This window comes from Ochotona curzoniae, unplaced genomic scaffold (genome assembly GCF_017591425.1).
Source record: "Ochotona curzoniae isolate NIBS_2020 unplaced genomic scaffold, NIBS_Ocur_1.0 scaffold_4701, whole genome shotgun sequence".
Taxonomy (NCBI): domain Eukaryota; kingdom Metazoa; phylum Chordata; class Mammalia; order Lagomorpha; family Ochotonidae; genus Ochotona; species Ochotona curzoniae.
Window position 1 is genome coordinate 1,915,594 of NW_024467122.1, and position 20,913 is coordinate 1,936,506.

A 20,913-nucleotide genomic window follows, 5' to 3' on the forward strand; every position below is an offset into this window, starting at 1 on the left:
TTGGGAGGTGATGTTGGTCGTGGTGGTAAAGTCTGCTTCCCACCTTGAAGGGCTCTAAAGCCTGATGGAGGCGGATGGCTTTCTGCCTGGTCCGAGGCAAGGGGGAGGCCAATGGTTCTGGGGAGCCTACACAAAACCTCACAGCAGCAGAGGCATCTGTGGGGCTGGCTGGTGTGTGCAGGAGAGTGAGTATCCTGCTACAGGGACAGGGGCGAGCCTCTGCTCTGACTACTGTCACATCCCTGGCTGCCCAGGGTGGCAGGCCACACCCCATCACTGGCCAGTCCCCACATTCAGCCAGAGCCACAGCTGCACGCTTAGATGCTGGGCAAAGAGTCAATGACAGAACACCTGACTCTGCAGGCTGTCAGGGATGAGCCAGGGGACGGACCAGGGGACGGGCTGTCAGGAACGGGCCAGGGGACGGACCAGGGGACGGGCTGTCAGGAACGGGCCAGGGGACGGACCAGGGGACGGGCTGTCAGGGACGGGCCGGGTGATGGGCTGTCAGGAACGGGCCAGGGGACGGACCAGGGGACGGGCTGTCAGGGACGGGCTGTCAGGGACGGGCTGTCAGGGATGGGCCGGGGGACGGACCAGGGAACGGGCCAGGGGACTGTTGCGCAGGTCGGCTCCATGGCGACCTTGTCCCTCTCTCTCCATGCAGGACTGTCAGCCCCGAGCTCAAGTCGTACGCGTTGGGTGTGCTCTTCCTGCTGCTGCGCCTGCTGGGTATGTATCTCCCAGTCCCCTCAGCCGTGGGGCCATGCTTCCTGCCACAGGAGGGACCACCTTGTCCAGCACGCCAACCCTGTCCTGGGTCTCCGACCTCAGGGCTGTTCCATGAGCCAGAAGCTATTGCAGGGTCCAGGCATCTGAGCCAGACATGCTGCGAATAGGACCAAATGCCGTTTCCGGTCTATGCCATGGGCAGAGCCCACTGCGGTGAGCAGCAGCTGGAGGAAGGCCACATTAAGGGGTCGCTGGCCCAGGGAGCACACAGCGCAGGCGCAGTGGCCTCAGAGCTCTCTGAGTCTGTTTTCCTTGGGTTGCCACGATGGGGCTTCTGTTCCAAGGTTGGAATGTGGGCAGGTGTGAAACCCTACAGCTCTCACTTCTAATATGGCACAGAGGTGGGCACGCCTGTGTTTTACCCAGAGCCCTGTGTGGCAGCTGGGTGAAGCTGGGAAGAACAGGCCTGTGGCCACTTTCAGATGTGTTGCCCTCCCCACCCAGGCCAGTCAGCTCAAGGGTGGCCATCACCACCCCTACAGTGACAGCCGGTCGCAGGCAAGGAACGACCATGGCCCTCAGGCCAGGGTGACTGCTGCTGGTTCACAAAGACACGCAAGACTGAAAAGGCAGTGAGTGCCTAGGTCAGCAGCAGGTGAGACCGAGCGGCCATGCGATGTGGTGCCATTCAGGCTGTCACCTGCGGCTTTCCCAGCAGCACTGGCCCGGTGCTCCCCAAGCAGGACAGCAGCTCTGCAGCCGGCCCCGTGCCTACCTGCAGAGCAGACTGGCAAGGCGCACACTTCGGGAGAAAGCACCCAGTGTGATGGCTCCTGGTCAGCCACGGCCTAGCCTGATGACTTTGTTGTCCATTGCGGGTCACGGATTGGAGCTCGAGCACCCTGCTCCGTGAAGATGCGACTGCTTTGTCCTCCAGCACGGAGCAGCTCCTGTCAGCAGCCTTGGCACCTGGCCTGACTCCAGATCTCACTGGGTCCCCAGGGGCCATGGGGATGCCTCAGTCGGTGCAGGTGGAGCCAGCACAGGTGCAGCAGGGCCCCAGTGCTCCCATGGGGTGGGCTGTGGGCTTGGAGAGGCTGGGCTGTCTTCATTGAGACCTGGAGCAAGTGTTCACGATGGAGGAGCAGAAGGAATGCCATCAGCAAGGGGCTGCTTGGAACGTGGCTCCTGCATGCTGGGAGCTGCACTGGGGTGGGGTGGGCCTGGGGCTCCCAGGAGCATAGCTCCTTCACATGCCAGGGCTGCCCTGTGGACGAGCTAAGCCCTGGAGCCAGGGAGAGAGTGCACAGGCATAGCCTATCCTGTGGGGCAGGGCCCCTGCAGGTGTCCACTTCCTTACAGGAGGTGGACTGTCCCCGCTGGGTCAATGCTAGGGAGCGTGTAAACAGCTGCCCAGAGTGTGCCGAGGAGGAGCTGGGAGTGCGCCCTGCAGGTGTCACGTATCCAATATGTGCTCATTTGAAAAAACGTTGGAAAGGTAGAGAGCGAGAGAGATCTTCACCCACCCTGGTTTACTGCACAGGTGAACCTCACAGGCTGAAGCCTCTGAAGAGGGTGGCAGGGACCCGGGCGCTTGGGCCATCTTGTGCTGTGCTGTGTGCTAGTAGGAACTTGAACCAGCACCGCAGATATTATTAGTCCGGGTTTGAACCTGAAGATGGGTGTTGGTGGAGAGGTGAGCATCCAGCACAGCCACAGACGAGGGGTGTGGGTGACCTGTGTGGGAGTGCAGCTGTTGTATGACAGGGCAGGGAGGCGCCAGGCCAGTGCTGCCCCGTCCCCTAGCAGCACCCACGTGGTCTCACGTCTGTCAGCTTTGAGTGGGAAGACACGGCACGCGTGGAGGGGGCAGTGTGGCCAATCCTTCCAGGACCTGGAAATGACTGAGACGAGTCCCCATCCTTACCCTACAGGCTAATGAAAGGAGGTGGTAGAGAGGGCAGGACCACAGGGCGGTGAGCATGGCTGGGGGTCAGTGGCAGGTGCAGTGGAAGGAGAATAGGTGATAGGGCGTGCATCCTGGTGCCTTGCTCGGGAAAGGCAGAGGAGAGAGGGTGCCGGCGTCCAGGCCTGGGAAAGCTCAATGTGGACGATCCCTGGCAACGAGGGTCCCAAGTGATTCCTGTGCCCCCAGGGCAGCTGGCTTTACCAGCATTTGCTGAGCCTTCGTGGAGCTCTTACACAGGAGTGGAGAGGTAGATGCTCGGGAGGAGGTGACACCACATGCTCAGAGACCCCAGGGAGTGGAAGGGTGCATGGAAGCCCCTGCACTCATCCCAGGTCCACTTCCCTTCCCGGTGCCAAACTTGGGCACCCTGAGTCTGAGTCCAGCTCTGTCTCTGTCGGCGGGTAACTCAACCCAAGTGTCTTGGCGACTTCAACAAGGCGCTCCTCCTGGCCTCTCAGATTTGAGAAGAGCAAATGTGGGTGTTCCAGAAGCTGCCTGTGTGGCACCCCTCTGGGATGCGAGGTGTGGCACCTTGGCCTGGAGCTGCAGGGGAGAAAGGCTTTTATATGCAAAGGATGGTAGGTGTCAGCCTCCCTCCTGCCCTCATCTTTCCTGAAAAAGCCCTCTGCTCACCTGTTAGGGTTAGAAGAGCTCGGAAAGGACCTAACCCAAGGGAGTGGATCAGCCAGCCAGGGCCCCTGGATTTCAACCTCCAGAGCCCAGAGCCCCTATCCAGATGTTCCTGCCACCTGGACACAGAGGAGAGGGTGGCACCTGCTCCTGCAGGCTGCTGGGAGGTGCGTGGCCCTGGAAGAGCATGGCGCTCAGGCCCCAGCCCTGTCTCTGCTGTGCACGCACAGGCTTCCTGGCCAGGCAGCAGAGGCACCCCTGGCTCCTAGAAGCAGCCACGTTTGAGGAGGGGATTATTGGGTTTGGCATTTTGAAATATCAAACCCAGACCAAATAATGTTTGTGTATGTAAAATAAGGAGAGGCTGTGGAGGAGATTCCTGGGGCTGTGGCATACCCTGTCCCCTTCTGGGGCGGTCACTGGGGGTCATTGTATCCCAGAGGTCTGCCAAGCTCATCCGGGAGGGATTCCCCTACGCACCTGGTCAGGTGAATTCCAGAAGGACCACAGCCTCTGATGCAAACACACCTGCCCCTTCTGGTCTGGCCAGTTCACACTGTTAGGAGAGAAAGGAGACAAAACATGTGAGGGCTCAGTGTGGGTTTCTCGGAGCCTGGAGCTGGTGCTGAGGCGTCACCCCCACCCTGGCAGGCTTGACCGAATCCCACTCCTCACCAGGTACTGGCTGCGCAGCAAAGGAGAAACTGAGGCACCCGCTCCCTGGGCTGCTCGCTCAGCTCCAAGCGCCCTCCCAGACACTGTCTGGAGCCAGGGGAGCCAGGAGAAGCACGGGGTGTCAGGGTCTCTAGCTGTCTGCAGGCCTTTCTTCCCAGGGTCCTGACTGGCGGTGGAGCCATGTGGTGGGTGGAGAAGATGGGCCCAGCAGAGGGAGGGCAGTGTCACCTGGGCCAGGTGCGTGGAGGCAGTGCCAGCGCCTTGCGGGGAGCTTTTCCTGGGGCTGTTCCCGCTCATCCTCCCGAGACCCCAGCTGGCACCTGCGTTCACCTGAGACAATGAGAGAGAGAGAAGGGTCTGCAGAGCTCAGGATGCTGATGGGCCTCAGGCCAGGAAATGAACAGGCTGGGCCCATGCACTAGCTTTGTAACCCTCTGGTGCCCCCAGACCTTCCCCACTGTAGAGCCAGTGCCTGCAGTGTCCCCTGGAGTTTACTGCCCAGTGCCTGGGCACTGGCGGTCAGGACGAAGGGGGTGGAAAACAGACATGTCACTGAGAAATGGAAGGCAGAGGCCTTGGTGCCACCTGCTGTGCCAGGGCCTGCAGATCAGCCTCATGCACACGCAGGGAGAGCTGTCCACAGCAAACACTGCCCACCCCTCCTCCAGTCATGGCCACCCTCCACCAACCTGTTCCTCTGTGGAGAGTGGACACAGGGGCGTGTCCAATCCCCAGGGCCCCGGCCTGCGGGCCACAGGTCAAGAGTCTATCCCATCACTCAGGAGTGAGCCTGGACATTCCAGCCTGGGCCTGCAGCTGTGGACAGCAGTGTACTCACCCTGGGAGCTCCCACCTTCAGCTTCTGAGTGCCACTCTCTGGTGGCTGCCCAGGGACAGCTGCTTCTGACTGCCCACTGTGTCCCTGGTGTCCAGAGAGACCTGGCTGGCCCAGCAGAGCCAAGTGGTACCATGCAGTTCTGATGGCCAGGTTAACACCTGACCTTGTCGGGGCTGGAATGGGACCCCCAGTAGTTTTGAAGATGCAGCTGCAGCTGGGGTGGGGTAAGGCAGGCAGACACCCTCAGAGGGTACCCTGGAACAGGACTGAAAGTGGCAAGCAGCACGCTCCCTGGGGCAGGTGTCTACCCCAGAGGCCCAGGCTGCAGAGAGGAGAAAGGCCGGCAGCAACCCCTGCCTCTCATTTTGTGTCTGCCCATGCCCATGCGTGCCAAGTGCTATGTGCACGCCCTCAGCCCTGCTTTCACATCTTGTTGAGGAAGGGCCTTTGCTTTCTGAGCTAGCCGGCAGCACAGGCCCAGGGTGACAGAGCCACAGGGCAGCCCTTGTGTTTCCTGCAGGAGGGGCGCAGGGGAGACCAGCGGCTGCATCTTTGCCTGCAGTAATGGCAGGAGTGGCCACCGTGACAGTGGTCACCGCAGCTGCTGCAGCCCAAGCCCTACGTGGTCAGCCGCCCTGCGCATGCTGATTCTGTCTTCATCCCCACTTTAAAACTACAGCCCCGAGGGAGGCCTGTCCTGTAAGTGAAGGACAGCTGTGGTCCGCGCCTGGTCCGGCCCCTCTAACCGCCGTCTCCCCGGCAGGCTTCATCCCACCACCGCTCATCTTCGGGGCGGGCATCGACTCCACCTGCCTCTTCTGGAGCACCTTCTGCGGGGAGCAGGGCGCCTGCGCGCTCTACGATAACGTGGTCTACAGGTACCTGTACGTGAGCATTGCCATCGCGCTCAAGTCCGTGGCCTTCATCCTCTACGCCACCACGTGGCAGTGCCTGCGGAAGAACTATAAACGCTACATCAAGAACCACGAGGGCGGGCTGAGCACCAGTGAGTTCTTTGCCTCCACTCTGACCCTAGACAATCTGGGGAGGGACCCTATGCCCGCCGGCCAGACACATAGGACCAAGTTTATCTATAACCTGGAAGACCACGAGTGGTGCGAAAACATGGAGTCCGTTTTATAGCGACTGATGGAGAGCTGTGCTCTGTGCCGCAAGCAGAGGGTCATTTCTTAAAAAAAAGATAAAAGGTTAAAAAAAAACACACACACACAACCCCCCAGCATCATCTAGCACACTTGTGCACACATATACACGCACACACACACACCACCTTGGTCCTTTGCTCCAAGCCAGAACCAGACAGAATTCAGCCAAGGAGCCAATGGGACAGCCAGGCAGGACACCTGGCCGACAGCTGCAAGCGACGGGCCCCCCAGGCTCAGGGCTCGGAGGTCGGATGCTTCTGGACGCACATGCACACGAGGCCGAGAAAAGGTCCACGTGTGACACACTCAGTGGCGTGGCCAGCCCTGCCGTGCCCTCCACGGGGGCGGGTGGGGAGCCTGCTCCTGTCTATGGCAATAGGGATCACAGCATAGACCAGCCCCCGGCATTCTCCCGGGCCATCCACGCCGGCACCTGCAGCCGGCGCCTTCTCACCAGCTCCATTTCCATGCCCTAGCCTGAGGGCCCGAGGAAGCGTGGGGTGGAGGCCAGCACCTTCACCTCCCTTCCCCGGGCCCGGAGTGACCTCAGGAAGCCGTGGGCCTCGCCGGCCATGACTGACTGGCCTCAGAGCCGGCGACACCCGACAGCCCGTCATTTGCTCACATTTGCCAAACATTTGCCCCATTTTTTTCAGGAAAATACAGCATACAAGCCGTGGCAGGTAGAATCCTCAGATTCTTTTTTAAGTCCTGGAGCCCCTCCCACAGCTCTTTCAGCCGGGGTCATTCTGCTTACTTTCACTTTTCTCCTATTCTCTTTTTTAATGCACCAAAAATACAACTTGATTCAAGGGATGCAAATCCGTAAGGTGTTACTCTCTCATTGTACCCCCTGCGGAAGTTCTGCACAGAGGGTGCACGTGTCACAGGAACAGCATGCTGGTAGGTGGGGAGCAGTGGGCCACCTCTGGCTATGTCCCTGGGACCCTGCCTCACCAGGAGGCAGCACCCCAGGGTGGCTGTGTGGGTGCAGGCCTGGAAACAAGAGGGGCACACTGCTGGGCAGCCTGCATGTCTGTGACCAGGAGCAGGGCTCCTCAGCCCTGCCCCAGTAGCTCCCACATGGCCACTGGATGGAATGGCGGTCATGTTTTCAGGGCTGAACTTGAACCAGGAAGCCTTTGAGCAAGCCCTGAAAGTGACTGACAGCCGCCCAGAGTTGACCCTGCCCGTGTTTTGGGTGAGGACGAGGCAGGAGGACCCGTAGAAGGTGACCCTTGGAGGCCTGGCCTGGCCATTCCCACAGGGGACAACCCAGGTGAGCAGGCGGGGCCTCTGGCCATGCCACACTGCTGGCCTTGCAACAGAACTCAAGGGTGGACAATGTGCTCGCTTCTGTGTCCCACTCGGGCACGCGACTCACCCACTGAGTGCTGGGGTTCTTGGCAGAGGGGGAGGAGCTGGTGGATGCCCCCCACGGAGCAGGTGTCAGCACAGCGTCATGCTGCCCCCACCCACTCCTGGGACGCCTCCCACCTGGGTCTGATGGGAGAGTCTGGGGAACATGTGCTGCCACCATGCCAGCCTTCCTGGTTCTCCACACTCAGCGGGTGCATGGGCTGTGGCTGCTCTGTGTTAAGAGCCTTTCCTGCTGGGATTTGAGGCGGCAGGGGAGACGTTGTGCAGACAATCCAAGTCTGGCTCCCCGGGCAGGGTGCACAGGCCCCTCCCAAGCTGTGCCATCACCATGTTAGTTTCTGTCCTGCGTCCAGGCCCCTTGCCCCCCAGACAGAGGGGGACCTCTGGTGACTCGCTAGGATGCTCAGAATAGTGCAAGGTTGGGGGGGGTGGGACAAGCCAGCATGTGTGTCCAGAGGTGCCTGTCTCCCACAGGGAGGACCCGAGGGTTTCTGGGCTGCTCAAACTGTCTCCAAGCCCCATTTGACATCAAAGTGCTGTGTACATGTGTCATAGTACAGACAGGACAGCCTGCCCCTCCTGCTCTGCACTCATGAAGGCCCCAAGCCCCCTACCCAGCACCCAGCCAGGAACCTACCCAGCACCCAGCCAGGAACCTACCCTGCACCCAGCCAGGAACCTACCCAGCACCCAGCCAGGAACCTACCCAGCACCCAGCACCCAGCCAGGAACCTGCCCAGCACCCAGCCAGGAACCTGCCCAGCACCCAGCCAGGAACCTACCCAGCACCCAGCCAGGAACCTACCCAGCACCCAGCCAGGAACCTACCCTGTACCCAGCCAGGAACCTACCCAGCACCCAGTACCCATGCAGGATAAGATCTCCCACACAGTGAGACCCCCCAAGCCCCTCCAAAGGGATGCTAGGAGCCAGGACTACCCCCAGACACATCCCGCACAAAGCTCCTGTGTCCTGTGACGACGTGCTGGCTGGTGACATCATCCGTGCCTCCCCACACAACATTCCCCAGGCGGAGCACACTCAGGGAGGTGGGCACAGCACTGTAGGCACCAGTCTGTGGGTTCCTTGACAGGCCACAGGCGCCACAGTGCATGCTTAGCTAGGGGACAGCCAGGCAGGTGGCTCCTCACGGATGGAACCAGGAAATAGGGGTTTGCACACTGCCCTCCCATGACTGTTTCCCTGTGGAGCAGACCCCAGGCTGGAGGCCTGCAGGTGCCAGGAGGAGCTGCTGGGGCAACTCAGCCAGCCCAGAACACCGGCTCGGCCCAGAGCAGCTGCTCTCAAGGAGGAGGCCCTGGCTAGAGGGCAAAATGGGGCCTCCTCCACAGCCTGGCAGGCACATGCAGCGCACATGGTCTGTGCCCCCCCCCCATTCCTGCCCCTTGCTCAGTGTGTCCATGACCTCAGCCACCCAGGACACCTGGTCATCCTGGCCCAGAGGTCCTGGGTTGCTCGGACTGTCCATGCAGAGTTCAGCCACACTGTGTACAGTTGCAGCTGTGTGTGTCCTAAGTGTTAAGCCGTCCCTCCACTTAGAGCTCTGACCAACTGCCCATGCAAGGCCCCAGGGCAGAGTGAAAAGGTGAGACAGACACAGAAGCTCCCAGTGCAGGAAGCCCAGGAGGGCTGCTCCCAGGGAGGAGGGCAGTCACCCACAGCCTGGGCTGGGGCGGCCTGATGGCGGGAGCCCGCCCCTGTGGGAAGGTCCCAGCAGCAGGAGCTGGAATGGCTCATCGGAGGGAGGGTGGTCAGGCTGGAAGCTGCAGACCATGGAGACCAGGTTAGGGGACAGGGGAGCCCTCAAGACAGGCCAGAGTGAGCTCACAGATTCCCTGCAGTGCAGGAGCACCCCAACATGGTAGGTAGGGATACCCCTAGACAGCAGTGTCACCACAGGGCCTTATAATCACTGCCCATGACTACTGTCCATCTTGGCATGGGGTGGAGCCTGAGGCAGTGCTGCACACACAGGGGGCAGGCCTTGGCCAGGACTTGCTGGCGCCTGGGCCGGGCAGTGCATCCCAAGGCCAGTGCACACGTTGCATGGGTGCTCCCACCACAAGGACCCAGCTCTGCGTCTCCTCTGCTTCCCTCCAGGCAGCGAGCACCTGGGTGCCAGGGCTCACAGTTGAGGGTGACATGGCTTCCCTTGAGTGGCATGGGGAGCCCAGGGGGTACTGTACAGCCAGCAGGGCTGTGCTCCCACCCCGCCAGGCACAGCCCTGGCACTGCAGGCACATGGGCAGAGGCCGTGACAGCCACTGTGCTTGCCATGGCTGCCGGCCAGGCACAGATGCCTACACATTCCATAGATTCACTTAGGTCAGCTCGACATTACCCAGGAGGCAGGGCTTGGCCTCACTGCACTGGAAGGAAACCTGAGAAGCTTCCAGACTGGCCCAGGGTCACGGCATGCACTTGGGATTCAGCCAGGTCTGGGAACCTGAGGTCCTTGTGCAGCCACCACCGAGGCTCCCTCAGGACTAAGGGGCCTTGCCACCTGCAGGGGTGGCCTCTCCTGAAGATTCCAGCCAGGGTTGCAGTGCGAGCCTGGGTCAGGGGCTGTGCCCTCTCCCCAGGACATGCCTGACCTCCCCCGGATCCCAGGAACCCGTGGAGTGAAGCTGGCTTCCTCGAGTGGTCTGCTAGGGGGGCGGACACACAGATCCCCAGCTACCAGCATGTTCTGAAACACTGCCCGAGGCCCAGGGTGCTGCCGGTGACTCCTGCATGGGCCCCCGTGGGCCTCTGGCACCCAACACTGCTCAGCTCGGCATGCGGCTGCAGCCACGAGTCCTGGGCCCTGGCTGGGCACGGCACCCCCATTTGTCAGCCAACAGTCTGCAGGAGTTTCTGCTTCTACAACTTGCCTCTCCCTCTGGCAGAAGTGGCTGTGTTCTATACCAGGACCGATGGCACAGAGGCCCTGCTCGAGACCCCCGCCACCCGCACAGAAGGTGGTGCGCAGCACTGGTCTGGCTTCGGGCAGACAGGCCAGCTGAGCCTGCAGAGCTGCAGAGCCTGCCTTCCTTCACGGGCCACATGCACCACACCATACACAAGCCACGGATCGACTGCCTGCAGCCGGGAGGTTGCCTGTCCATCTAGGAGACCTGTGCGGCCTGGAGCTCACCGTGGGGACTGGGGTGCCCTGTGCGGGGCTGGCCAGTGGGCCTGGGGGCCTGGGGGCCAAAGGCCTTCTCCATGAAGCTTCAACACCCACCTGCAAGGTGGGGCCCAGTGCTAGAGCATGGTGTCCCCTTGCCCAGTGGTGGTCACGGAGTCATTGCCAGCCTAGGTGACGGGAGGCGGCCCCTGGGCAGCCTGAGCAGCCCAGGCCCTGGGCCTGTCCCTGGGACTCAGATCATGGACACACCTGCCCATGCCCTTCAGAGCACCCTGCAAGGGTGCTGGCATGGAGCCCCGACACAGTCTATGGAGGGCTCAGGCCTCACAGGCTGCAGCCTCGGCTGGGGCCCGGGGCAGGGATGGGGTGGGTGGGGCCGTAAACCAGGCGTTGGTGCTGTGACGTCCCGCCCTGGGCTGTGTGGCAGATGCCTGCAGCAGGCAGGGAAAGCACACAAGAACCATCTCTCTCTCCTCTCGGCTCCTCTCCCCCACCCCCACCCCCTCTAGGCACCGAGTACCAGGACATGGAGACCCAGAAAGCCCACCCCGAGTCCCGGTCGCCTTCGGAGGATTCCTTTGTGCGAAGCTGAGGGCCGTCCTCTGCCTCTTCCTGCAGGCAGCGACGTGCCCCACCCAGTGCAGCACCCCACCGTGCCCCCGCGGGTGCCCAGGGCCTAGCCGACTGGCATGGTCCTCTGAGGTCCTGGCAGAGGCCTGTGACGAGGACCACGGTGGTGACGCGGTCAGGAGCCCTGCCAGGGGCCCTGGGAGTGGGCCTGCCCTGGCCACTCACGCCAACCCTGTACACACACCGCCAGCTCCGGGGAATGTACTTTAGGAGACCCTGCTTGGGGTCGGCCAGAGTCTGCCAGGCTGGGCCTGGCTCTTGGCCGAGGAGAGGATGCGGGTTCCAGGCGGCCACTACGTGTGGCTTGCCCATCTTGTCCGGCTGAGCCGAGCAGACAGGTGGGAAACAAGGTCCATGTGACCACTGACAGAAAGTCACATTAAAAGCACTATTTTCATTCTCCCTGTCTCGGCTGTGATCCTGGCAGAGTCCCCTGCCCTCCAACCCCCCGTTTGGGGACAGAACGAGGCTAGTGTGTGTTGTGTGCATGAAGGCTTTGAGGTGTCTGGACAGCATGGCCTCTGGTGTCGATCAAACCCCCAGCACCTGCTCCTGGTTGCTATGTCACTGGGGATGCTCATGGCCATGGTCCACACCATGCTGAGATGCAGGTGATGGGCCCAGGAAAGCAGGTTCTGGCACAGACACGGTCACTGTCCATGGCTGCCCCCCAGGGGCCATAGAACCTGCCATCCAGCAGCCGCTCACCTGGAAGGTAAATGAGTGACCATAGGCACCCCTGACTCGGTGGCCCAGTACCCTGCCCTGACTACCACCCCTGTACCATTTCCCTGGGATTGGCATACCCAGCACCCTGGATGGAACTGACAGCTGAGAGAGAAGCTGGCCACACCTCTGACTTCACCTCCACACCCTGACTGGGTGGGCAGGTCACATTGGTCCACCCCGACACACATCCTCAGCCTGAGCTCTAAGAAGGATCTGACCAGGGCTGATCATTGCTGCTTGGGGTCGGGACCAAGGATGGCTCAGGCACTGACTGGTCCCCTGACAGACAGCCTCCTCAGCTGCATCACTCTGTGGCTGAGCTCTCCTGAAATCCAAGCCAGTCCACACCCCGTCTGCCTAGAGCCACTCTCAAGGTTGGCATATTCTCTCATCTCCCGCTAACCAAGCGCCGTAACCACACCGTAACCTCTGTGAGCCCACGTGCTCCCCATCGGGAGCCTCTTGCACGTGCATCCCTTGTGGCCAGCAGCAGAGGTGGCCACCTGAGATGCCAGCAGCCAGTGAACCCCAAGGACCAGCAAGGACAGGGGAGAAAGGGTAAAGCCAAACCCCTCCTTGGCTCGTGGACACGCCACACCTCTCCCTGGGAGGACCTGGAGGCCCAGGCTGACCTGGTAACACCTTGGCCATGGGATGCTCTGTGCCCCCAGTGGGGGAGTGCTGAGGAGGGGGTCCCTTCCTCAGGATGACAAAGCCCATTCCCCACTTTAAATGGATGTGGCCAAGGTCAGTGGAGGGCCTGTGTGCAGGAAGCTGGAAAATCACCGAGGGACTCCAGCACAGAGCTCAGGGGTCCTGCGGTCAGCATGGGGGGGCAGCCATCTCCCAGTTCATCCAGGCCACAGGACGGGATCGCCCACAGACCCTCCTGTGAGCCCAGGACTGTGGGAATACAATCTCAGAGGAGATTCGAACACCACCCAGCAGTATGATGCATAAATCTGACATTGCTAACAAAACTCAGTGTCCAGAAATGAGAAAGACTTGGAGGCAAAGGAGGATGCATCCAGGGCTGTGTGTTTTCTAAAAGATATAAGTGTGAAAAAATGCTTGTGGGTAGACCAGCTGACTGTGTTAGCGTGCTCAGGCAATCTAGAACAGTACCCAGAGAATATTGGTGATGCCTGTCGGCTGACCGCCAGCACACAGAGGGAATCCTGGCATGTGCGCAAGAAAACAGCCACAACTCGAGCAGCGGAGCCTAACCTGGGCCAGGAGCTGTTGCCGGAGCCACCACTGCCATCCCAAGAACTGTGGGCACTCACCAACGGTGAGACACACACACACACAGCTATTCAAAGTCACAGGTCATCCAGGAAATGGAAATTTCAGAGAAATGGACTGTTTTTGAACTCCATTCTTGGAAAGGTTGACAGACCAATCTTCTGTGGATGCTGTCCTCTCCTGTTGGCTGGAACGTAAATCGGTATCCTCACGATGCTCTCTGTCCAGACCCAGATCCTGTGCAGTGTGATGCGGCCATTACATCTCCAACATGGAAAAGACAGGGACAGGTGGCACCCAGGATGGAGCACACTACACCGTGACCCAAGCCATCCTGAGCCACGCTCAGCAGACACCTGTCAGTGGCTCCCCACCATGCTGTGAGCTGCACAGTGTATGGCTGCGCACACGGCCCCACCTGTTCCCTGCCTTTGAATCCCATGTGTCCCTCAACACCATGGCTCTCTCCAGATTAGCTCGTTATGATGGAGTTCCTGCCAGTGGCTCCACCATCCATCATGTAATGGCTCCCACACAAGTCTCCCATACTCTGATCATAGACCCCTGCCCTCTGCTGGGGCTCCAGAGCTGAGGCTGGCCTGGGGAGGCAGGATACGCACTGGCAGACTCTGCAGAGAGTCTGTTGGCTCCATCCTCCCCCTGCACCCATCTCTCATCAAACAGCCAAGGACCTCTTTCACAGAACTAGAACATATCATCCGAAAGTCATACGGAATCACAAAAGACACAGAACAACCAAAATAATCCTGAACAAAGAATAAAGCTGGAGGCCTCACAATACTTGAAATAAAAGCATATTGTGAGGCTATTGCGAAGAATTAGCAAAGACCCCAAAAGTGCAGACAACAAAAGGAGAAGCAGGAATATGAGGCTACATCCAGCTCAAAGGCCTCTGCACAGAGAAAACCATCAAAGCTGACATGATGCCTAATAAAACAGTAAAATATTTACAAGCTATTTATCAGACCAAAGATTAATATCTGGAATATGTCAGGAATGCCAAAGGTCCAACACAAAAACAACTAATCCAATGAAGAAACGCACAGAGGTCATTGTGGTGGCCTCGTAGGCTAACCTGCCTGCAGTGCCTGCACCCCATGTGGGTGCCGGTTCGTTTCCTAGCTGCCCACTTCCAATCTAACTCCCACCTATGACCTGGGAAACAAGCTGAGAATGGCTCAAACCTTGGACCCCTGCACCCATGTGGGAGACCTAGAAGAAGTTCTAGGCTCCTGCCTTAGGACCATCGCACCTCCAGCCATGATGGACATTTGGGGAATGAACGAACCAGCTTATGGACCACCTTTGTCTCTCCTCTCTGTACCTCTGTCTCCAAATAAAAATAAATAAAAGAGAAATGGGCAGAGGACACAAATAAAATGTGGAGAAAAGGGAGTCCCCTGCTCAGTGCTGGTGGGGCTGCTGTGGACACGGCCACCACACTGCACGGTCCCCTCCCTACACAGCAGCTGCACAAGCCAGGTGTGAACTCAGGATGGTGCCAACCTGAGGCTGGAGCAGGGTCGCGGGCCCTTGGGTGGCAGGTGCTGGAGCCGAGGGAGAAGGCACCACACTGTGGTGACACACAGCAGAGCCCAGCGACCAAGGCTGACTCGGAGACGGCAGTGTCGACCATCCGGGGTGACCAGGACATGGCCCATGAACACATACATCTACTGATGATAAATCGTTAGGAATAAAACCTACAGGAAGTAGGGACTGCATGTGGCGCAGCATGTAAAGCCCCCGCCTTTGACACCGGCACCAGTTGATATCCCTGCTGTCCCCTTTCTGATGCAGCTCCCTCTGATGGCCAGGGAGGGCAGTGAGGGGGGCAATGTGACCACATGGCAGACTGGCACCAAGCTCCTGGTTTGGGCATAGCCTGGCGCTGGCTGTTGTGGCCATTGAGGCAGTGGACCAGCAGGTGGAAGACTTCTCTTTTTGTTCCTCTTTGTGACACTGACTTTGGAAATAAGTTTTTCCTGAGGGAGATGGCTCAAGATGGCCGACAGTGGTAGACTGATATGACTGGGGGTCTGGAAAGTCAGGGAAGGAAGTTGACAAAAGAGAGGGCAAGAGGAAGAGAATCATGGGGAACACTGCGGGAAGTCCCCGAGTGTCGCCACGACTAAGAAAGGTGGCACGCAGCAGTGAAATAGACACGGAAGACTGTGAACTACAACCCGAGAGGGTGAAGGAGGGCTCCCCAGCTACGGAGACCAGAGCGAAACCCGGTAACACAGGGAAGTGCCCGCCCACTGCAGGGGGAGAGAGGCAGGGGGACTCCAGGAACAGAACACGGCAAAGGGTGTCTGAGCAGAGGCTTATGGGACAGACGTGGAGCTATGGTGTCTGAGCAGAGGCTTATGGGACAGACGTGGAGCTATGCGGTCTGGCCAGGGAGAGAGCATTTGCACGGAGACTGAGGCCAGGTGAACCTGGGAATCGGAATCCTCCCGCACGGGGCTGCGCCAATCCGAGGGCCACGGGCACTTCACGGAAGGGAGACCTAATATCTACCTCTAATATCGCCCGGGACTGAGGTGCCCACAGGATCAGAGAGTCACGGGAGTGAAGAAGGGGAGGGGGAGCAAGCTCTCCCAGCAGCAGAGTCAGCACCAAGAAAAACAAAATAATAATCAAAAGTAGATGACAGGAGCAAGATCTCACAGTCCTTGATAAGAGTGGGTCTTACCCAGCAAGACAGTGAGCTCGAAGCACGCCCTCCTGCTCCTCACCACGTCCGCCCCACGTACAAGGTCACCTACAGGCTGCAGCCTGGAGACTGCCCAGAGCTACTCCATGCAGCCCAGGGTCAGTGTGGCTGTGGCCCAGTTCCCTGCCAGCCAGTGCCCCCACCCACTCCCTCAGCCCAATTCTCTTGCCTGCTGCCATTTCCACGTTCAAAGCTGCCCAGAGCCCTACACCTTCCCAAAAGGGCACCCAGCATCCCTGCACAGAGGAGAGGCGACAGGGCCGGCAGGCTGGAAGCCAGGGCGGAAGCAGCTTCTCTCTCAGGTCCATTGCAATGCAGGGCACCGAGGAGACCCCAGCAGTCGCGTTGGGGGCACGTGCGATGGAGCCGCCAGTGCTGCACACAGGTGTCCAGAGTGCAGAGCCTGGCTGGACCAGCTGCCTAGGATGGGCAGACGGCACAGCGTGGCCCTGATCCAGCATCCGGCCCAAGTTCTCCAGCCTCCCCTTGGCCTGTGTCCATGGTCACCGTCTGCAGCACACTGCTGGGCGCGTCTGCCGAGCCCATCCTGACACGGCCCTGACCACCTCCCCTCTTCACTCCAGTGGCTCTGAGTGGCTCTTTCTCCTCGTGCCACCCGTGGATGGCAAGAGCGTCGGAGGCCGAACTTGTTCTCCCAGTGGCCTTTGTCTGTGTGGCCACCTGTTGCTCTCCCAAATTCGTTCTGCGTCACTCAGAATGCCACTGGCAGAAAGTGCAGCTGCCACGGCACATACTTCAGTGGGTTTCCCACACTGAGCACACCCGTGAGAGCTGCACCTGCCTCATCCCAAACTTGATCTTGAAACGGACTGTGCTCCAACACCACAACCTTTCCCACGTGTCTTTCTTCCCTCATCTGGATTAAGGTCAAGAGCAGGCCGGGTGACCCACTGCAGCCCCGTCAGGCAAGAAGGAAGAGCTTCTGTCTCCAGGAAACAGAGTCTCCTCTCCCATCCCCAGTGCAGGGGTGCTGGCTGCCACCTTCCAGCCCTCCAGCAAGGGGCCTCTGTTGGGGGCCTACCCCACCTCCCACTCCAGCCAGGGGACAGACACCTGTCCTTACTGCTCGCCTCTGTCACTGCTGAGGTCTCGAGGCTCATGTCCCCTGACTCACAAGCTGAGACCCGTCTTGAGTACTGGGACAAGGGATATGGCAGGAGCACAGGACCAAGGACCCACAGAGGCCCAAGCACTGTCCCACCATCCCAACTGCGCAAGAGGCTGCATGAGGAGGCAGCACCTGGGACCATCCCAGACAAGGAACCTGCATGCACCGTGAACTTGAACCCCCTGAATACCTGACATCCCGCAGCTTCCCGGCACGTGGAGCTTCCTCACCGCAGGCTGAGCCCCGCCTCCCTGGTGAAAGCCTAGAGCCCTTCCTCACCCTGAGCTCCCCAGTGAGTCCCAGAGGAGCCCACACCTGCACCGGCAGCGCCAGCAGTGCCAGCGGAGACTGGAAGTGGCAAGACAGAGCAGGTGCTCTGAGCCCCGGCTTCCTTCACCCCAGTCAGTAGCAATGCCCCTGTTTGACTCCTCTCAGGACAGCCCTGCATTTATTTGCATAACCCAACGGGTGATGTCCTGTTCCTCCCCTGCCGCCCAGCACATCCTCCCTGCCCCATCCCTGACTCACACACCCAACCTGCCTGAGCCCCACCTGCAAAGCAGACAGCATGACACCCACCTCCTGTCATCTGCTCTCCTTGCATCTTTGCCCCCTGTACCCCTACCAATCTCCACCCAAAACACTCCACCAAGTCACCACTGTCCCCTGCCTCTCCTCAAACCACAACCTCCCCCTCTCCGCCATGATACACACGCCTGTCAAGCTGTTACAGTATTGCTGAGGGCCATCTCACCCGCTCCAGGGACCAATGTGCTGTGTGATCAACACTCCAGCCACCTGGCCATCACACAAAGCTCAAATGAGGGCTGACAAGCCCAACACCTAAGAGCCGGTCTGTAGGAAGACATGAGTGGGGGGTGGGTGGCCCACCACCACGACTGATGGAACAGGAGCTCACCGTGTGCACCTGCCATCCTGAGTCAGGGCCCGGGGGCTGCCACCCGTGTGGGGATCCTGGCCAAACTCCAGCTGTAGAGACCATGCAGGGTGTGAACCAGATGGTCGTGGGGAGGGAACTGCGGCTTTCCTCTTTCTATAGTCTCCTTTTCAAACACAAGTAAGTCTTAAACACACACACACAGTCTAGAACCCACGAGTGCTTATTTACAAAGCACACACAGGCACCACAGGGAAGAGCCAGAAACCAAGCTCCCCCGGGGCGGGGAGAGGTGGCAGTTTCCCTTGGGTGTCACTGCAGGAGACCCACTAAGCACGCACGCAGGGCTCACCTGCCCATTGAGGGCAGCCCTTGCTCCTGCCAGCTCCACGTGCAGATTCCAGGGCCTCCCCGAAGGAGTTCTCCACCCCTCTGGCAGCCGAGGAATACTGCTACGGATGCTGACGATGGGTGCAGAAGAGCCAAGTGCCCAGGCAGGCTCCAAGCACCAACAATGGGGTAGCATGTGTACTTTCCAGTCCGAGGCTCTTGACGAACAAGAACAGAATACAGCTTACTGTGCCATCCACAAGCTTGCCAGGGCTTTCCTGGGCACACCAGGGTGACCACCTGACCAGCCACAGACTCACTCCCTTCTCCCAGACACGCAGCCCCGGGTCCCTGGATGGAGCCGTGGGAGGGAAGGGGCCTGCAGGCTGAGCCCATCCTAGTCGCAGTGACGGAGAGTGAGGGAAGGGAAAGGTGAAGGAGACACCCCCAGGACACAGAGCTCCCCACCTCCCCACGACCAGGAAGCTTACATGTGCACCGCAGGCAGGATGCCTCCTGTCCAAGGTGGGTGTGAAAAGCCCCTTTCCCTTCTGCCAGCCACAAAGCAGCAATGAGCAGAACCACAGCCCACCCCGGAGCTCCCTGCCTGCGTCCTCCTCCAACCCCACTGTGTTAGCAAAGTCGGCCAGAGCCACCCTGGACCCTCAGTCCTAGGAAATCCAGGTGCTGCATGCCAGTTGCCATGACAACACATCTGTTTCCCCCCCCCCCCGTCCCGTTCCACTCCAGTGGTCGTTGGGCTTACCATCACCCTGGTTGCTGCCTCACGCGAGCTCTGTCTGCTGGGGTTCACACCTCGCTTTTCTGGGGCAGAAATGCTGGGTCCCCCAGACCAGACCATGTTGCAAGGGATCCCAGAGCTCTGTCCATCTTTGGGCATACACTGTGTAGTGCCAACTTCAAATCCCACGCCACCCAGCCTGATTGATAAACATGTTTTATCAAAATTCCCACGAGCCATTTAAATCCTATATGAATGCCACTCGCATCTCCCTTACTTTCTTGCTTTGTTAACGCTGCCAGTTCTCTCTCTCTGCCAAGTATTTGTGAAATCGAGCAAAGCAGCACACACATACCCGGGTTGCCTTGCCTACCAGTTCTTCCTGCCCCTCCAGCAGGAAGCTTCATTCTCACTTCTCCTTGGGGAAAAACACCACCATTTGCCTCCCTTTCTGGACCGGTTAGCCATCCTCAGGGGCTCTCCGGGAAACAAAGAGAAGGTGTGCGGCCGTGGGAAGACACCTCAGACCGCTGACTCCCATCCCCGTGAGCAGCCCAGGACGTCCCAGGCTCAGCCCGAGGCCCCTGTCCTGGCAGCCCTGTGCTCATGGGAGACCTTGTTCTGCCCTTGCCAGCTTCTTCCAGCCCAGCTGGGCAAGCAGCCTGGGCTTCCTGGTCCTCCGTTTTCTGACCCGCCACTCTGAAAGCGCATGGTGGGGCTGAATCGCCTGACGGAGGAAATGCCATGCCCCACACAGATGCCCAGGCACAGCGGCAGCCAGGGCCAGCTCAGAATTGGCACTCTTGGTTCTGAAGCCTAGACCAAGATTCCATTTTCCATGAGAACACTACTTTGCTTCGAGCATCTTGCTTCCCGGAGCTGAGGTGGGGGTGGGGAGGCAGAGCCAGGACAGGGTTGGGTGAGCAAGGTGCCTGGAAGAACTCACCCTCAGGGTTGGACAGGTGCACACTTCGTGAATATAAATGAGCTTTTGACTGCTGGGGCCACTTGGGCCAAGCTGCCAGCCTGCAACCCACAGCCACCATTCTCCACTCGGCAGGTTGTCCCCATTGCTTCTGGCAACAGTTCCCATGCCACCCGGAGTTGTCACTGCCACAAGGGCTTTCATTCTGAACATCATTAAATCAAATCGAGACAGACACCGTGGCTCCCAAGAGACTTGGAGGATCACCATAGCCAGCCCTTTCCCAAACATTAGCTCTCTATTACCACCATTATCTTACGGAAACTTCGAGAAGCCATTGCATATTCCCTGCTTTCTTTAACCACAGTTTTATATTGAAATAACTGCAGTTTCCCTTGCAGCCCACAGTAGAGTCAGGGCCCCGATGATGTGGTCAAGCAGCTGCTCATGATCCCCACAGGGACCCCCTGCTCACCCCTGGACCCACACTGCCTACTCTCAGCCCTTCCTTCACCCAGGTAGCCACTGGTCTCTCTCTCTCTGTGACCTGGTCAGGAAAGCCTTCTGGACATAGCCACAGAGCAGCACCCGGGTTGTCCCTTCCTAGTGTCGTTCTCGGATGAGCACCAGGACCTTGAGTCTCTCAATGGTTTGTGCATTTTCCTGCCAAATCACCCATCCCGGAGTTGAACTGCGACTCCGTAAGAAGACACTGGGGCTGTTTCAGCACTATATGGCGATGAACAAAGCTGCTGTGACAACACAGGCGTTCTGTGGGGAGAATGTATCGAAGACACAGAGAGAAAGGCAGCCCGTGTTTGTGATTTTTAAGCCTCAAGATGCCGGTACTCCCCAAAGCGGATCACAGATCAGACATGAGCCTTGGGGACACAAGTTACGGCAGAATCCCAGCAACCTTTCCTGCTGGGGTCCGTGCACTGGGTGTGGAAGACACGAACGTGTGAAGAGAACTGTTCCATTGCAGGCAGGGCCACAAGGAACTT

At 59.4% G+C, this 20,913-nt stretch overlaps 1 protein-coding gene across 3 annotated transcripts in view; it reads left to right on the plus strand.

Annotated features, from left to right (window-relative positions):
* The window catches only part of SLCO3A1 (solute carrier organic anion transporter family member 3A1), a 115,614-nt gene extending 103,874 nt beyond the window's left edge, over positions 1–11,740 (plus strand). Inside the window, exons 9-11 of one of the 3 annotated variants that reach the window (XM_040968811.1) lie at positions 668–732; positions 5,608–5,850; positions 11,051–11,740. In XM_040968811.1, the coding sequence (XP_040824745.1) occupies positions 668–732; positions 5,608–5,850; positions 11,051–11,133 (391 nt within the window). In that variant the 3' untranslated portion in view covers positions 11,134–11,740. Of the gene's footprint in view, positions 1–667; positions 733–5,607; positions 6,067–11,050 lie in introns of those variants that run through there. The other 2 variants (XM_040968810.1, XM_040968812.1) reach the window with 2 other exon arrangements.
* The last annotated feature ends 9,173 nt before the right edge of the window (positions 11,741–20,913 follow it).